Below are 12,975 nucleotides of genomic sequence, written 5' to 3' on the forward strand. Positions count from 1 at the left end.
CATCTGTCTTCGGATGATAGAAAAATAGGTGACATCATCTTTGTTTTGTGGAATGCCAATTTTGATCGACATGTCTGCTTTTCAGTAAAAGATAAAGAACTTTGTGAATTATTTGAGGTTACAGTGACAAGATAAGATGCCATGTGATTCATTTTTTTCGACTGGCAAGAACCAATGATGCAATTTAATAATACTTCTTGTCTAGTGTCCCACCAATGGTCACCACTTTCTAGTTTCGACTCTATTGAGTGCACTCTGTATAATTTCTTTTCAAGGGAGTTAATGTTATGAAATTGGAGCCATCATTAGTTACATCACAAGCCTTTTCTTTTCTTTTCTATTTTTAAGTTTCGAGACAGCTTCATTAAGACCCTTGGTATTGGCTTTCAATTGTTTAAGATGGTTCAAAAATTTTGGAATCGGTTAAACGAAGATTCAAGCTTCAAGCGACTTTAGGAGGTAATTTGATTTTGAATACGTGTAAAATGAATGAAATTTTTGCTCTTAATTTACCTCCCCACCATTGAAGGGCTGTTTCTGTAACCTACCCTTTTTGCGCCATTAGCTTGCTTTAGTACTAATGTGACTGACATCTCTTTAACTCTCCTTACAAATGTCAATCTTTTCGAAAAGTGAAGGTCGTTGTCTCGAGAAAAGTAGAGATCATTGTATCTGCATGCACATCCTTTCCGGGCTTTTTTATGCAAAGGTTAAAAAGCCTGGCGACGCTGCACTTTGAGCAAAAATTAATGGCTACGCTTTTCTATTTCAGGTAGCCTTTTAAAGTGTTCCTGCACCCAAAGATACATTCCGCAGAAAGCTTCAAAAAGCATTGGACAATTATTATGCTGAGAGTGACTGCAGTAAGACCCATTTTGTATTGCATTCTCAATCTCATCCCTACTCGCACCCTCGGTTGCAAAATCTTAATTTTCTTCAATATTTTTATTTTATTTTTTGAACTGAAACTTTTTTGTTGATTTTCCAAGATTTTGTTCACGTCCTCTAATTATCTGATGTAATAAAAATTAGAGACTTTCAATGAGTGGAAGACACATATAGGAAACAATGTTGTATTGTAGGTACATCTAAACTTTTTTCTTTTTTTTTTTAGATAAAAAATTAAATAATTCAAACTCGAATGACTAATTAAGTAAAGAAAATCACTCTCTAAACTCGTGTTGGGGTTCATTTTTTTCATTTGCTTCTACATAATAATATAGTCTAAAATCTCAATGCTTTCATGATAACGTAAAACATTCTCATCACAAATTGAAATGGTAATGTTAAACAAAACTCATATTTACGATACCACATAAATGGGCATGCACGATTTCTTTTTTTTTTTTTTTAAAGTACTGTACTCAAATGGTCCATGAACCAGCATGGACTTATGCTTTAAATACGGAAATCAACACATTTAATGAAGGGAAAAATTAAATGAAGCTGATCTTTTGCTCTTGTGCTTCCCAACTCCGAGAACTTCCTTACAAGCCCATGTTGGAAAGTTCCCGAACAGATCCTTGACAGTATCTTCGCTGTCTCTGCTGAAATTCCAGCAAAAAGCACTTTACATTAATTTATGCTCAGTTCACAGCTACCCGTCCGTGCCCCACGTGGCTGTTCTTGCACGCACAACGATTAATTAGTCGTAGATAATGCAAAAAGCACTCATCTTGAATCACTCTCTGTGTCAATTTAGCTGGAAAAGTGTGGTCAAGAGGAATCTAGGCATCTAGCTCTTTACATTAAAATGGTTTCTTCATCATTTGAAGCATGTCTTGCTAAAGACCCCCATAATGCTTTGCAAAATTTTTATATAGTTTCTTTACTGCAATATTTTCTCAATTTAGGCGGACATGACATAGTGTTTAGGTGCCAATATCTTGTATTATGATATGCTCTGTCAATGTTGTTTGCTTGTCTATTAGGCATTGGTCTTTGGTGCTTAAAGCTACCTTTAATGCTCTATATATTAACAAAGATTTGCTAAAAGGGTCCATGGAATGAGATCAATGGCGCCGGCAAATTTGGGTTCAATTGATCAAGGATGATCACAGAGTTGCCGCTTACATCTTTATTAGTTGTTTAAGTGCCTGTTTTATTTCTACTATTAAGAGATAACATAATTAATCATGAAAATAGGGTAAAACAGTCATTCAGGGTGTAATATTTTAAAATTAAAATTAAAATCAGACAAAAGTAGTTGGAATAAAAAAAATAAAAAATGGTAATTACACAGAATTAACCCGCTCGTCTTCTTTTAAATTTTGAGTCCAAACTACTTAGAAATATTATAAGATCCTCTAAGAAGGGGGTAACATAACAAATAAATAAATAAAATTATTAACTTCATATATTATCTCTTAACGAGCGGGATCAAACATGTAATTAAAAATCTAGTAGGAAGTAAGTAGTAAATATAACATATATAATAAAACATACATTATTTCTTAGAAAAATAGTCCAAACAATAAAAAATATAATTTCAAAAGAATTTGAGATTGCCGATCCAGGCCCAAATATTCTGATTGCGCCGTTGCATAACTATTTAGATAAAGTTCTAACAAATTTTTAATTGTAATATGAGAGTATATTATGATATAATATTTAACAGAACTCGATGATATACATTTTTTTGGGTTGCTTGAAATGTAATTATTTTCAAATAAATTGCTAAATTTTTCATGGAAATTTTTTTTTTCAAAAATGCTTTCGTGAAAATATTGTAAAATACATCTTAATATTTTGTATTAATAACTTTCATAATAGTTCCTACCTCCTTTTATTATTGACATCGAAACTTTTACTGAAAAATTCATTATAACAACAAAATAACTGCTTTTAATATTACGTAAAAGTCAAAAAGTAAAATAGTAAAATAAAATATACAATGAGAAAGTGACAATCTCGTTATTGATAAATCTTTAAACACCATGGAATGAGAAGGAATTAAATAAATCAAGACCCATTTCTCTCATCTGTGAAACCAACTCATAAGCATCCTTGAAATCGAAAAATTTGACAAACATTATGGCCACCAATTGTGTGGCCTGAAGTGCAACACCTTTTTCCTTCCAATTAAAAATTATTTTTCAAATATCAATTATCAAAATAATAGCCAATAGTAGCGAAATATTTTCTTTAGGATATGCTATGACAATGACTTTTCATTATTATATGATCCAACAAATGCAGCTTTAATTGAAAATAAGGCCACGCTAGTATACATTTCTCCATAGTCTAAGATTATTTATTTCATATCTTGACAATTTTGTTTATTTTCCTTTTTAGAATTTGACCTATTCAGGCTCCATTTGATATAATTATTCTAATTGAATTTATTTAATTACAACTTTTGTTAATAAAATTTTTACAAGTAGAGTTTTTATAAATTTTTTTTAGTTATTTTGTTGTTAATGAGAGGTTTTATTAAAAATTATAAAATTAATTTAATTAGTAAATTTTTTTAAAATTATGTTATAAAAAATAAGATTACCAAATAAATAAATAATATTTCAGATATTTAAATATTTTTAAAAAATTCAATTTCTACTCTCAAGAGTTTAATATTCAAGCTGTTGCTAGTAAAAATAAAAAATTTATTTAATTTAAAAAAACTCTCTTTAAAAAAAATTTATATAATTAAATAAATATTTATAACTATTAACTAAAACGCAGCGTTTGCCACCAATTTTATTCGGCGACCAACCGCGGATCATTTGATTTCTTACGTCTCCCCATAATAATCGCAACTTGTGATTATCCACGTGTTCGAGGGCCGTCGTTACAGCGGGGTTGACGCGCCAAATGGTAGAGTGAGTTTTTGCCGTTTGATTAAAAGGAATAGTTGCATTCGCATCCCTAAAGTTCTGTAAATAAAAATTAATGACATAGTTTGTAATTTTTTATTATTTAGGTCCCAACCGTCATAATTCATCAATATAACCACGCTCTTTTGAAATCAGCTCATTCAATAACTGATTTATTTATTTATTTTTTAAGCTATTTTAACTTAAATTTACTTTTAACCTTATATTTTAGATTTAATTACTCATTGATAAATTTTTGAGATAAATTTTCAATTAAATAGATATGAAACTCATCTTTAATGTTTTAAATTTTCAAGTTATGACTCTAGACTATCAATTGTGATATCACGAATTTTTTTTTTATGGAATATAGCAACTAGATCAACGTAAAATAATTTTTAAATTGCATAATTTATTGTGATGTTACTGAAGATTGGGACCCAAAAGATATTTTTTTTGAGAAGGACCCAAATGATATTTTAAAAGGATAGAATGATAAAATAATGAAAAATGAGAGAGAAGGAGAGAGAAACCTTGGATCCAAGGAGTTTTCCTTTTTAAAATTTCACTAACTTTCTCGGTATCCAAACACGATGACCCATTCACACACTTATATTTTGCTGGCTCATTTTCTCACTCTTTGCTAAAGCCTTTCTACTCAAGCTTGCTAGAAAGTGAGTGAAAGTTTTTTAAAAGACATACACTTTACCACTGCTAGCCAATGGGAGCTCGCTGCTCCAAGTTGTCTCTCTGTTGGTGGCCGTCAAATCTCAAGTCAAACCTCCACGAGTCGTCCGATCTCGGTCAGTGAAAAAAATATGCTTTCCGTCACTTTTCCGAGAAAAATCTGTTATTTTCCCCAGAAAATTGTAAAAGTGGCTTTTATTTTTCTTTTTGTGTGTTTGTTAGAGAATGGGAGCGCAGACGCGTTGCCGGGGTTCAGAGAGTTTAATTTGGACCAATTAAGAGCTGCCACGTCAGGGTTCTGCACGGACAACATAGTATCGGAGCACGGGGAGAAAGCGCCCAATGTGGTTTATAAAGGGAGGCTTGTCGATGAAGATCGGTGGATCGCTGTTAAACGCTTCAATAGATCGGCGTGGCCCGATTCCAGACAGTTCCTTGTTTGTGCTTTAGTTCTTTTACACAATTAGTTAACTAACTGCATTTTTTTTTTTTTAGTTACTGAACTATTTTGATTTAAGTCGTTTCTTTAATTGATTTAATCTTAGGCCGTGTTTGGTTAGCTTCTTTTCAAAAGAAAACGCTTTGGAAGCAGAAAAACAAAACTTTTTACTTACTGAAACCTTATAGGATAAGTTTTTATATAGTGTCTTTTGCGTTCTGTAGGAGGAGGCAAGAGCGGTGGGGCAGTTAAGGAGTGAGAGGTTGGTGAATTTGATAGGGTGTTGCTGTGAAGGCGAGGAGAGATTGCTTGTGGCTGAGTTTATGCCAAATGAGACTCTCTCTAAACATCTTTTCCATTGTAATTAATCTTCGCCCTTTTTTTTTAATTTCCGCAGCATTCTAGTTTATTTATTTGCTTGCTTGGTTGTTGAGTCAATTTCAGTACAGAATTTTCTGGGTAAGTGTCTGTGTGTTAAAGTCTGTTTGAAAGCTCCTGCTGAGGAAGCCTAAGAAAAAGAAAATGGAATTCTGAGTGTCAGTTTTGGATTTGAGTTTGAAGTCAAAAACTTATGTCAGTTGGATAACGCAGTCAATTTCTTACATATTTTTATAATGTTTTGGCTTTTTTGGGTGATTCTGTACTTAAATGTTGAAATGGTTCAGGGGAAAACCAACCCATGAAATGGGCAATGAGGGTGAGAGTGGCTCTGTATCTCGCACAAGCTCTGGATTATTGCAGCAGTAAAGGGAGGGCATTATATCACGACCTTAATACTTATAGGATTTTATTTGATCAGGTACTTCGGCCTTTGGCATCCTTCTTGCTTGCTTCACTTTTCAAAAAGTTGCTGTCTTTTTTAGGCTGGTGCTTATGGCGTGTTGGTACTTGACAGGATGGTAATCCCAGGCTCTCCTGCTTTGGCCTTATGAAGAATAGTAGAGATGGCAAGAGCTATAGTACAAACTTGGCTTTCACTCCCCCAGAATACTTGAGAACAGGTAATAGCTACTGCTTAACTGCATTTTATGCTTTCAAAATTCTCATGCACAAGCTACCGGTTCTTTAATCGAGCTAATGTTGATATCACCACGTGGCAGGAAGGGTTATCCCAGAAAGTGTTGTTTACAGCTTTGGCACCCTGTTGCTTGATCTTCTCAGTGGCAAACACATACCCCCAAGTCATGTAAATGCTTCTTCTTTGTATTGTGCTTCATTTCTAAATGTACTTGAAACAGCTATTGCACGAATGTTGCCTGTTTAGTGCATATTCTGGGGAACTGTTTGGCCGAAGTTCTTGATGTTTGGATGGTTATAGTAACTGGTTGCTCTCATCTGTCATTTTAGAAGATTCTGAGCTAAAGTCTTCTTCATTATTCTTTGGCAGGCTCTTGACCTCATACGTGGGAAAAATTTTCTGATGTTGATGGACTCATGTTTGGAGGGTCATTTCTCAAATGATGATGGAACTGAACTAGTTCGGTTAGCTTCACGTTGTTTACAGTATGAACCCCGTGAAAGGCCAAATGCAAAGTCTCTTGTAGCTTCTCTCACTCCTCTTCAGAAGGAAGCTGAGGTAAGCCATCTTTCTTCTCTCCCCATGACTGCAACCGTCCTTGTTTTCAGTCAACATCTTGGAGGTGGGGCCATAACAATTAAGATTTTTTGCATTGTATAGAGAATGTGCATATCATTGTGCTTGCACTAACACTACCTTGTGAAGCTGTTGAAATAATTGTGAACTTTGATTGTCAATTACTAGTTTAGTGAATGTTAGAGTTTGTACAGTATGAGAACCCTTTTGGTTATTAAACCTAAAAACGACCAATTTTCATGCATCACTTAGCTAGTATAAAGTTTGATAGCTGATTTTTGCTGTTTTAAGGCTGTTGTATCTTAGTTGACCACACTGGAGATATTAATCATCTCTTCGTTGGTATTTTATAGGTTCCATCGTACACTTTGATGGGTATTCCGCATGGAACTGCATCCACCAAGCAAACGATTACACTTACTCCTCTGGGTGAAGCTTGTTCAAGACTTGACCTTACCGCAATTCATGAAATATTGGAGAAGGTTGGATACAAGGATGATGAGGGAATTGCAAATGAGGTCAGTAATTTCCAATTCTTCTTTTATTGTAAAGTGTTTCCACCTTACAAAACTTAAGGACAGCAAAGAATAATTTTGATTTCTTGATTCAGTATCGACAGAATGGTTTCATGGAACCTTTACGATGCCTTTTGTACATTTGTTTCACTCTAAATCTCTTTGGAAATCATTTGCATTGCAGCTTTCTTTCCAAATGTGGACAGATCAAATACAGGAGACATTGAATTCCAAGAAGCGTGGAGATGCTGCTTTTCGAGCTAAAGACTTCCCCACTGCTATTGAATGTTACACGCATGTAAGTCATCTGTTTAACAAATGCTTAATCAAAATGCGCTACATCATTTATTTCTGCAATTCCACAAAAATTATTTAAGCAGTGAAAGCTTTACCAGGTTAATCATAACTCATTAGTGTGATGGATTATCACTGGTTCTACCTTTTACTGACACTTGTTCAATCCTGTTTATCTGCGAAGTTCATTGATGGTGGGACCATGGTATCACCGACAGTGTTTGCTAGACGATGCTTATGTTACTTGCTGAGTGACATGCCTCAAGAAGCTCTTGGAGACGCAATGCAAGCTCAAGTCATATCTCCAGACTGGCCCACTGCCTTCTACCTTCAAGCTGCTGCCCTTTTCGGCCTTGGCATGAACAATGATGCTCAGGAAACTCTCAAAGATGGCACAAACTTGGAAGCCAAAAAACATAGAAACTGAAAAGTATACAGATTTCCTCTTTTTTTTTTTTTTTTTCCCTCTTCCTTTTGGCATTTTATTTAAATATTCATTGTATCTACCTTTCTTTTACCACTTTGGCAATTGGGTTTCTACAGCATCACAGGATTAGTTGTAATATTTATATGTTGATGATGTTGGTTATGCTTCTACTTTTATCATCACAAACCAGACCCAAAGAATCTCATTCTCTTTTCCTTGAATCCTCTTCTATACTTAAGAATTTATGGTTTTTCAAGTGTAGTATCCGCAAATTTCCTGATGAATCAGGATTAAAATTTTGAACCGCTTTTAAGTTCATCTTTTTATTGTATGCTGAAACTATTGAAGTGGCAAATTTTTGGCCTCTTGCACCAAACTTGCAGTTGGAAGGTTACGTTAGAGATATAAAGGCGTAACAAGCTGAACAACGATAACTCGTTACCAAACTTTAGGAAGTGAAATTTTGCTTTTCGATTAACGAAAGCTAAAATTAAAACCACGTTTCCACTTCTCGGCACTTAGCACAATTTTCAAAATTGAAACATTTTATCCGATGAGAAACTGAAATAAATTATTTTCCGATGTGTTTTGCATAATGCACACGACCAACCCTCAGAAGTACCACAAATCTTGATAAACTTGATTCCTTTGTTTAGATCAGAAGACTAGAAATTATCGATACAAGACGCATAGAAACAATCCCAAGATCAACATCAGTCTCCACTTTCGACTAACAGCAGGCCTGGTATGCTGAGTTCAAACAAACTTCAAACTGGAGAATCCCTAAATTTTACATGGGAGGCCGGCCACCGGCACTGAGCAGCTGGCCAATCATACTATTAACCTGAAATAATAAAAAGCGTGAGATTAAAACCACATTATCAAAATCATTTATTAAACTGATAACAAGGACACGACGATATTATCTTACAAAAGAGATCCGCCCATGCACAACATTGCTCCACCCAATATAGGAGCATATACATAGGAGAAACAAGATCATGCTGAGAACTTAAACATAAATGCATCTTTCCAACCATTAACACAACTCATCTGAAGTTGATGCTCAATATAGTTAAAATACATTTACAAATATTATACAAGTTGTTGACAAATGTTTTCATCAACTATTTTAGAAAAACAAAATATTTCTCCTAAGAAAAAGAACCAAGTATTCTGAGAATCATAAAATCCTTTTATATTTTCAAGAAGTACTTGAATATTGAATCTGTAAAAATGTACACCAAAATTACCTGCCAATACTTTGAAACACAACGATCAATGCAACTATTTTCACCCATATTTAGCTCGGATTCTTTGTACCTGACATTAGTTACGTTCAGAAACTTAGCAATTATTTCATACTGGATCATACAAAAACCAGAAAAATGACAAGAAAGAAACTTATACTATTACCTTTTGTCGACACACTTATTAAAACATGTCTGGGCGAGCCTGAACCAGAACAATATAAAAGGAATTATTTAGGAGAAATGGAGAAGGAAAACATCATGTCCAAACGAAGTTAGGAGACTGGAATCTCCGATCTAAATGAATTTCAATTTCAAAGCACTAGTTTCATTCACCAAACAAAAATTAGAGTTTTGGCATCTCATAGCAATAAAATTTGCAAAAAGTTAAAAAAATGATGCATTTACCGACCTGTTAAACAATTCTACCCTGTACTCCATTTCTGTTTCCGCCATACCAAATGCCTGCATAAAAGACAAGATCAAAATCATCCTATGATGACTAGGCCAATATATAAAGGGGGAATTATCATTTGTATACCTTATATTTACTCTGTTATAAAAAATATTACTATACTTTAAGAGTATATCAATCGTCCACCCTAAATTGACAAAAGGTATCTGTCAACCACTAAACCGTTAGCTACCGTTTGAAAACTAACGGAATTATAACAAATTGACAATTTTACCCTTGAAACTTCAATTAAAGTAAAAGAAAATTATCATTTGTATACTCTTAAATTCTCTTATTATCACTTATATACCCTTAAATTATCACTTGTATCATATAAAAAAACCAAATTACTCCTCTGACGTCATCATATTTAAACAGTGGACGGCAGATACATTTTATCAATTTAAGATGAACAATTGATATACCCTAAAAGTGTTATAGTAAGATTGATAACTGAATAAACTAAGGTATACGAGTGATAATTTCCTTGTATAAAATCATATGTTTGCTGTCACAATTCATAAAAGTAAAAGAAATGTCAAAGGAAATCCGTTGTTCAACCACTCATAAAAGAAAAATTCCGGCAAGACACTCTATATCATTGCTCTACTATATATAAATGTCATCAAATCACATAATGTAAACTTAAAACCAATTCAAAAAGGTTATGTCAAGACTAGACTCACTTATTTTTCTTACGTTTGAATTACATAAATTGTTACAATCACTTTAGTTTTGTTTGGAATTAACTTTACAAAGAAAAAGAAAATTAAGAGTAATGACGATCAATCTGTTCCCTAGGACTCAAGCGTTAATCTAAGTAGTAGCTTTGCACGTGCCCCAATCAACTAATACTTGCTTGCAACATAAATTCCAACACATTGGATTATTGGAAAATTCCAACACATTGGATTATTGGAACAAGATAAAAGGAACTTCAAAATTAGAACTAATCACTCGTCAGACTTTAATACCCACATTACTTCAAATTCGTTTACGTAGTACCATAATCAACATAAAAAAAAAAAAGGAAAATGGAACAAGATAAAAGCACCCACTTGTTCTTTATCGACACCCATTGGATTATTGGCAGCCATTACAACCTGAATACAGACTCACATTAATTCACCCAAAATAAAATCATTGTAAAAATTGAAAACGAAGCCACTGATATTAAAAAAAACAAATCTTTAGCTTAGAAACACTTACTTTTGAGAAATTAACTATTGGGGTACCGTCAATTAGGTTCGTAAATCGGATCACAAGATGAAGCAGAGAGAAAATCCCTAGTTTTAGTTTCAATATATACGAGATATTAGGGTTCTAGCGGAGGGCGCGTGAGGTGAAAAGAATAATATGCCACCTGGCATTATAACTTCAATTTACTCTCCAACCCTCAACTCTGGAGGAGTGAAGTGTAATTTTACGCGAACAAAGTCTTTGCATGTCACGCGTCTTGTAGCAGCGTACAAACAAAAACACTTGCACGAAACTCTTGTAAGAATTTTGTCGAGGGGCAGTTCAACTTAACTCGAACTTGAGCAGGTAATGAATCAATCATCTTTCCTCGTTTCTCTTGCATAAAACACAAAGACTTTAGCAAAAAGCACTTGTTAGGGTTTTATTTGTCTTGTTTTCAATATTATTGTTATTAATTCTTTTTTATTAAAAAAATTAAATCATTTCGCTTAATTTCAGTCGAACAAGAAATAATTAGTTTTCTTTTTCTTTTGAAAAAGAAATTGCTCTTTTCTGCAAAAAGAAAGAAAATTAAGCTTAACCCATATGCTCTTTTTAAGAGAACTAGTTAGGAATTTTTGGGACTGGGGTTTTAAGCAAAAATTGACTTTTGAATTCAGAAATATGGAAAGGCATAATTTTCTCATATCATGGTGCTGGGTTATCTATTTGGTTTGCAGAACTATTGTTAATCAATGGAGCACGGCGCATTTGGGGATCAAAGTAATGCAACTTTTTCTTTGACAGAAGAAGATCATACTCTGGCAAATGCTGTCAGATTCACCTTAAATCAAGAGTTAGTATAATATTGTTTTTTCAAAACACTTTCCTGTTGATACTGTTTGGTTTTTCGTTTTCATAATTGGACTTGGCCTAGTATATAGCTCGTGTATGTGCTTAGCTAATTTCTGTTTATTCTTTTCTGATATATTTTATGGTGTATTTAGTTTGTTTACATTTTGACGAAGATGGATTATGAAAAACCAAGACTTTAACTGAAATTTTGTGATTTTTCTATGGATATCTCATTAATTTGCTATTTAGTATATATTTTGCTAGTAGAAAAACCTTAGGAAGTTATTGCTGCTGCTGCTGAGGTGATGTTGACAGAAAATTGAGTGATCTTTATGTGAAAATTTGGTCCATACGCCAACATACTAATATTTTTGCAGTCCAAGGGTAACTTTCTGTGGATACAGCATTCCTCATCCTTCAGATGCTCGAGTCAATATCAGAGTCCAGACAACAGGTATTATGTACCCATCACACACACTGCGTATAGGAACATATATACCTGTTGTGTAGAAGGTTCTTCTTTAAATTCGGCCATGAAGTCACCCTAATTTTTTGAGATTGTACCATCTAAATGTCAAGTTTATGCTGCTGTTTAATGTTATCACAATCTTCTCAGCATGTTAGTCCATTTTGTAATGCAGTTGGGTGTATAATAAATTTGTATGCACTTTTGTTTGAGGGTCTTTATCCATGAATTGGAAGCATATTGCTATGCAGTGCCAATTGCTTACCAGGAACTTTGATTTAATGCTTCTAGCAAGAACTATCTAACTATTTTTTCATTTTCTGCTTTAATGTTATTTTATAGTTTGTCTTATTGTATGTAAATTTTAATCAATGTACTCATTTTCTTTCTAAGACTCTTGATAGTTAGTTTTAGACCTTGGTGGGTTCATTTTTAAGACAATTTATCTCCAGCTTATCATAGTTTCACAATTTATCTATTTATGAATTTTGAGGATCTTCAACTTGATAAACTTCTGTTTCTTGCCTGGAATTTTGCAGGTGATCCAGCGAGAGAGGTGTTGAAAGATTCGTGCCAAGAGCTGATGCTGATGTGTCGTCACGTGAGGAGCACTTTTGCCAAGGCCGTTGATGATTTCAGGACAAGTGAGAAAGTACAGGCTATGAAAATTGATTCAAAAGAGTGATTGAGATTGATACCCCCTCATCTAGACAGAATTTGCTTATCAATGTAACTGAACACATTCAGTACCTTATATTATTTGAGTCAATTCAAAGGGGCTCTCATTATATCCTTGGGCTGCTTTCTTCTTGTTTGCCAACATGCTGTTTCATTGTCCATTATGTGTTAGAATCAATGTGAATCTTCAAATTAATCATTGAAACATTTTTGGAAGTTATGTCACAGCCGCTGACGGTAGCATAGGCACCGGGTAAGCCGTAAGCCTGTAATACAAGGTATTACGTTGTTGGCAATAGCGCAAGGATTTGGATATTTTCTTAAC

At 33.8% G+C, this 12,975-nt stretch overlaps 3 protein-coding genes across 3 annotated transcripts; 2 read left to right on the forward strand and 1 right to left on the reverse strand.

Moving 5' to 3' along the window:
- The first annotated feature begins 4,332 nt into the window (after positions 1–4,332).
- Positions 4,333–7,989, forward strand: LOC102623004 (serine/threonine-protein kinase BSK5). Its single transcript, XM_006488370.4, has 10 exons — positions 4,333–4,615; positions 4,722–4,936; positions 5,163–5,298; positions 5,604–5,737; positions 5,834–5,939; positions 6,039–6,124; positions 6,326–6,514; positions 6,886–7,050; positions 7,232–7,345; positions 7,526–7,989. The coding sequence occupies exons 1-10, from the start codon at positions 4,534–4,536 to the stop codon at positions 7,766–7,768; spliced, it is 1,470 nt and encodes a 489-aa protein (XP_006488433.1). The 5' UTR covers positions 4,333–4,533; the 3' UTR covers positions 7,769–7,989.
- A 333-nt stretch (positions 7,990–8,322) lies between these two features.
- On the reverse strand, positions 8,323–10,826 carry LOC102623290 (mitochondrial import inner membrane translocase subunit TIM10). The gene is made up of 6 exons (XM_006488371.4): positions 10,682–10,826; positions 10,531–10,575; positions 9,431–9,483; positions 9,185–9,223; positions 9,022–9,091; positions 8,323–8,612 (listed from the first exon to the last, which is right to left on the reverse strand). Exons 2-6 carry the CDS (start codon positions 10,567–10,569, stop codon positions 8,559–8,561), a joined length of 255 nt encoding a protein of 84 aa, XP_006488434.1. The 5' UTR covers positions 10,570–10,575; positions 10,682–10,826; the 3' UTR covers positions 8,323–8,558.
- A 45-nt stretch (positions 10,827–10,871) lies between these two features.
- Positions 10,872–12,766, forward strand: LOC102623776 (uncharacterized). Its single transcript, XM_006488373.4, has 4 exons — positions 10,872–11,017; positions 11,392–11,507; positions 11,884–11,960; positions 12,512–12,766. Exons 2-4 carry the CDS (start codon positions 11,407–11,409, stop codon positions 12,655–12,657), a joined length of 324 nt encoding a protein of 107 aa, XP_006488436.1. The 5' UTR covers positions 10,872–11,017; positions 11,392–11,406; the 3' UTR covers positions 12,658–12,766.
- The last annotated feature ends 209 nt before the right edge of the window (positions 12,767–12,975 follow it).

Source organism: Citrus sinensis, chromosome 8 (genome assembly GCF_022201045.2).
Source record: "Citrus sinensis cultivar Valencia sweet orange chromosome 8, DVS_A1.0, whole genome shotgun sequence".
Taxonomy (NCBI): Eukaryota; Viridiplantae; Streptophyta; class Magnoliopsida; order Sapindales; family Rutaceae; genus Citrus; species Citrus sinensis.

Excerpts from the sequence above, each read along its gene's own strand:
- LOC102623004 (XM_006488370.4), top strand. The coding sequence starts at position 4,534 with ATGGGAGCTCGCTGCTCCAAGTTGTCTCTCTGTTGGTGGCCGTCAAAT. Across the intron at positions 4,616-4,721 it reads CCACGAGTCGTCCGATCTCG|AGAATGGGAGCGCAGACGCG; the intron begins GTCAGTGAAAAA and ends TGTGTTTGTTAG. Across the intron at positions 6,125-6,325 it reads AACACATACCCCCAAGTCAT|GCTCTTGACCTCATACGTGG; the intron begins GTAAATGCTTCT and ends ATTCTTTGGCAG.
- LOC102623290 (XM_006488371.4), bottom strand. The coding sequence starts at position 10,569 with ATGGCTGCCAATAATCCAATGGGTGTCGATAAAGAACAA. Across the intron at positions 9,484-10,530 it reads TGGGTGTCGATAAAGAACAA|GCATTTGGTATGGCGGAAAC; the intron begins GTGGGTGCTTTT and ends TCTTTTATGCAG. Across the intron at positions 9,092-9,184 it reads AATAAGTGTGTCGACAAAAG|GTACAAAGAATCCGAGCTAA; the intron begins GTAATAGTATAA and ends AACTAATGTCAG.
- LOC102623776 (XM_006488373.4), top strand. The coding sequence starts at position 11,407 with ATGGAGCACGGCGCATTTGGGGATCAAAGTAATGCAACTTTTTCTTTG. Across the intron at positions 11,508-11,883 it reads AGATTCACCTTAAATCAAGA|TCCAAGGGTAACTTTCTGTG; the intron begins GTTAGTATAATA and ends ATATTTTTGCAG. Across the intron at positions 11,961-12,511 it reads TATCAGAGTCCAGACAACAG|GTGATCCAGCGAGAGAGGTG; the intron begins GTATTATGTACC and ends GGAATTTTGCAG.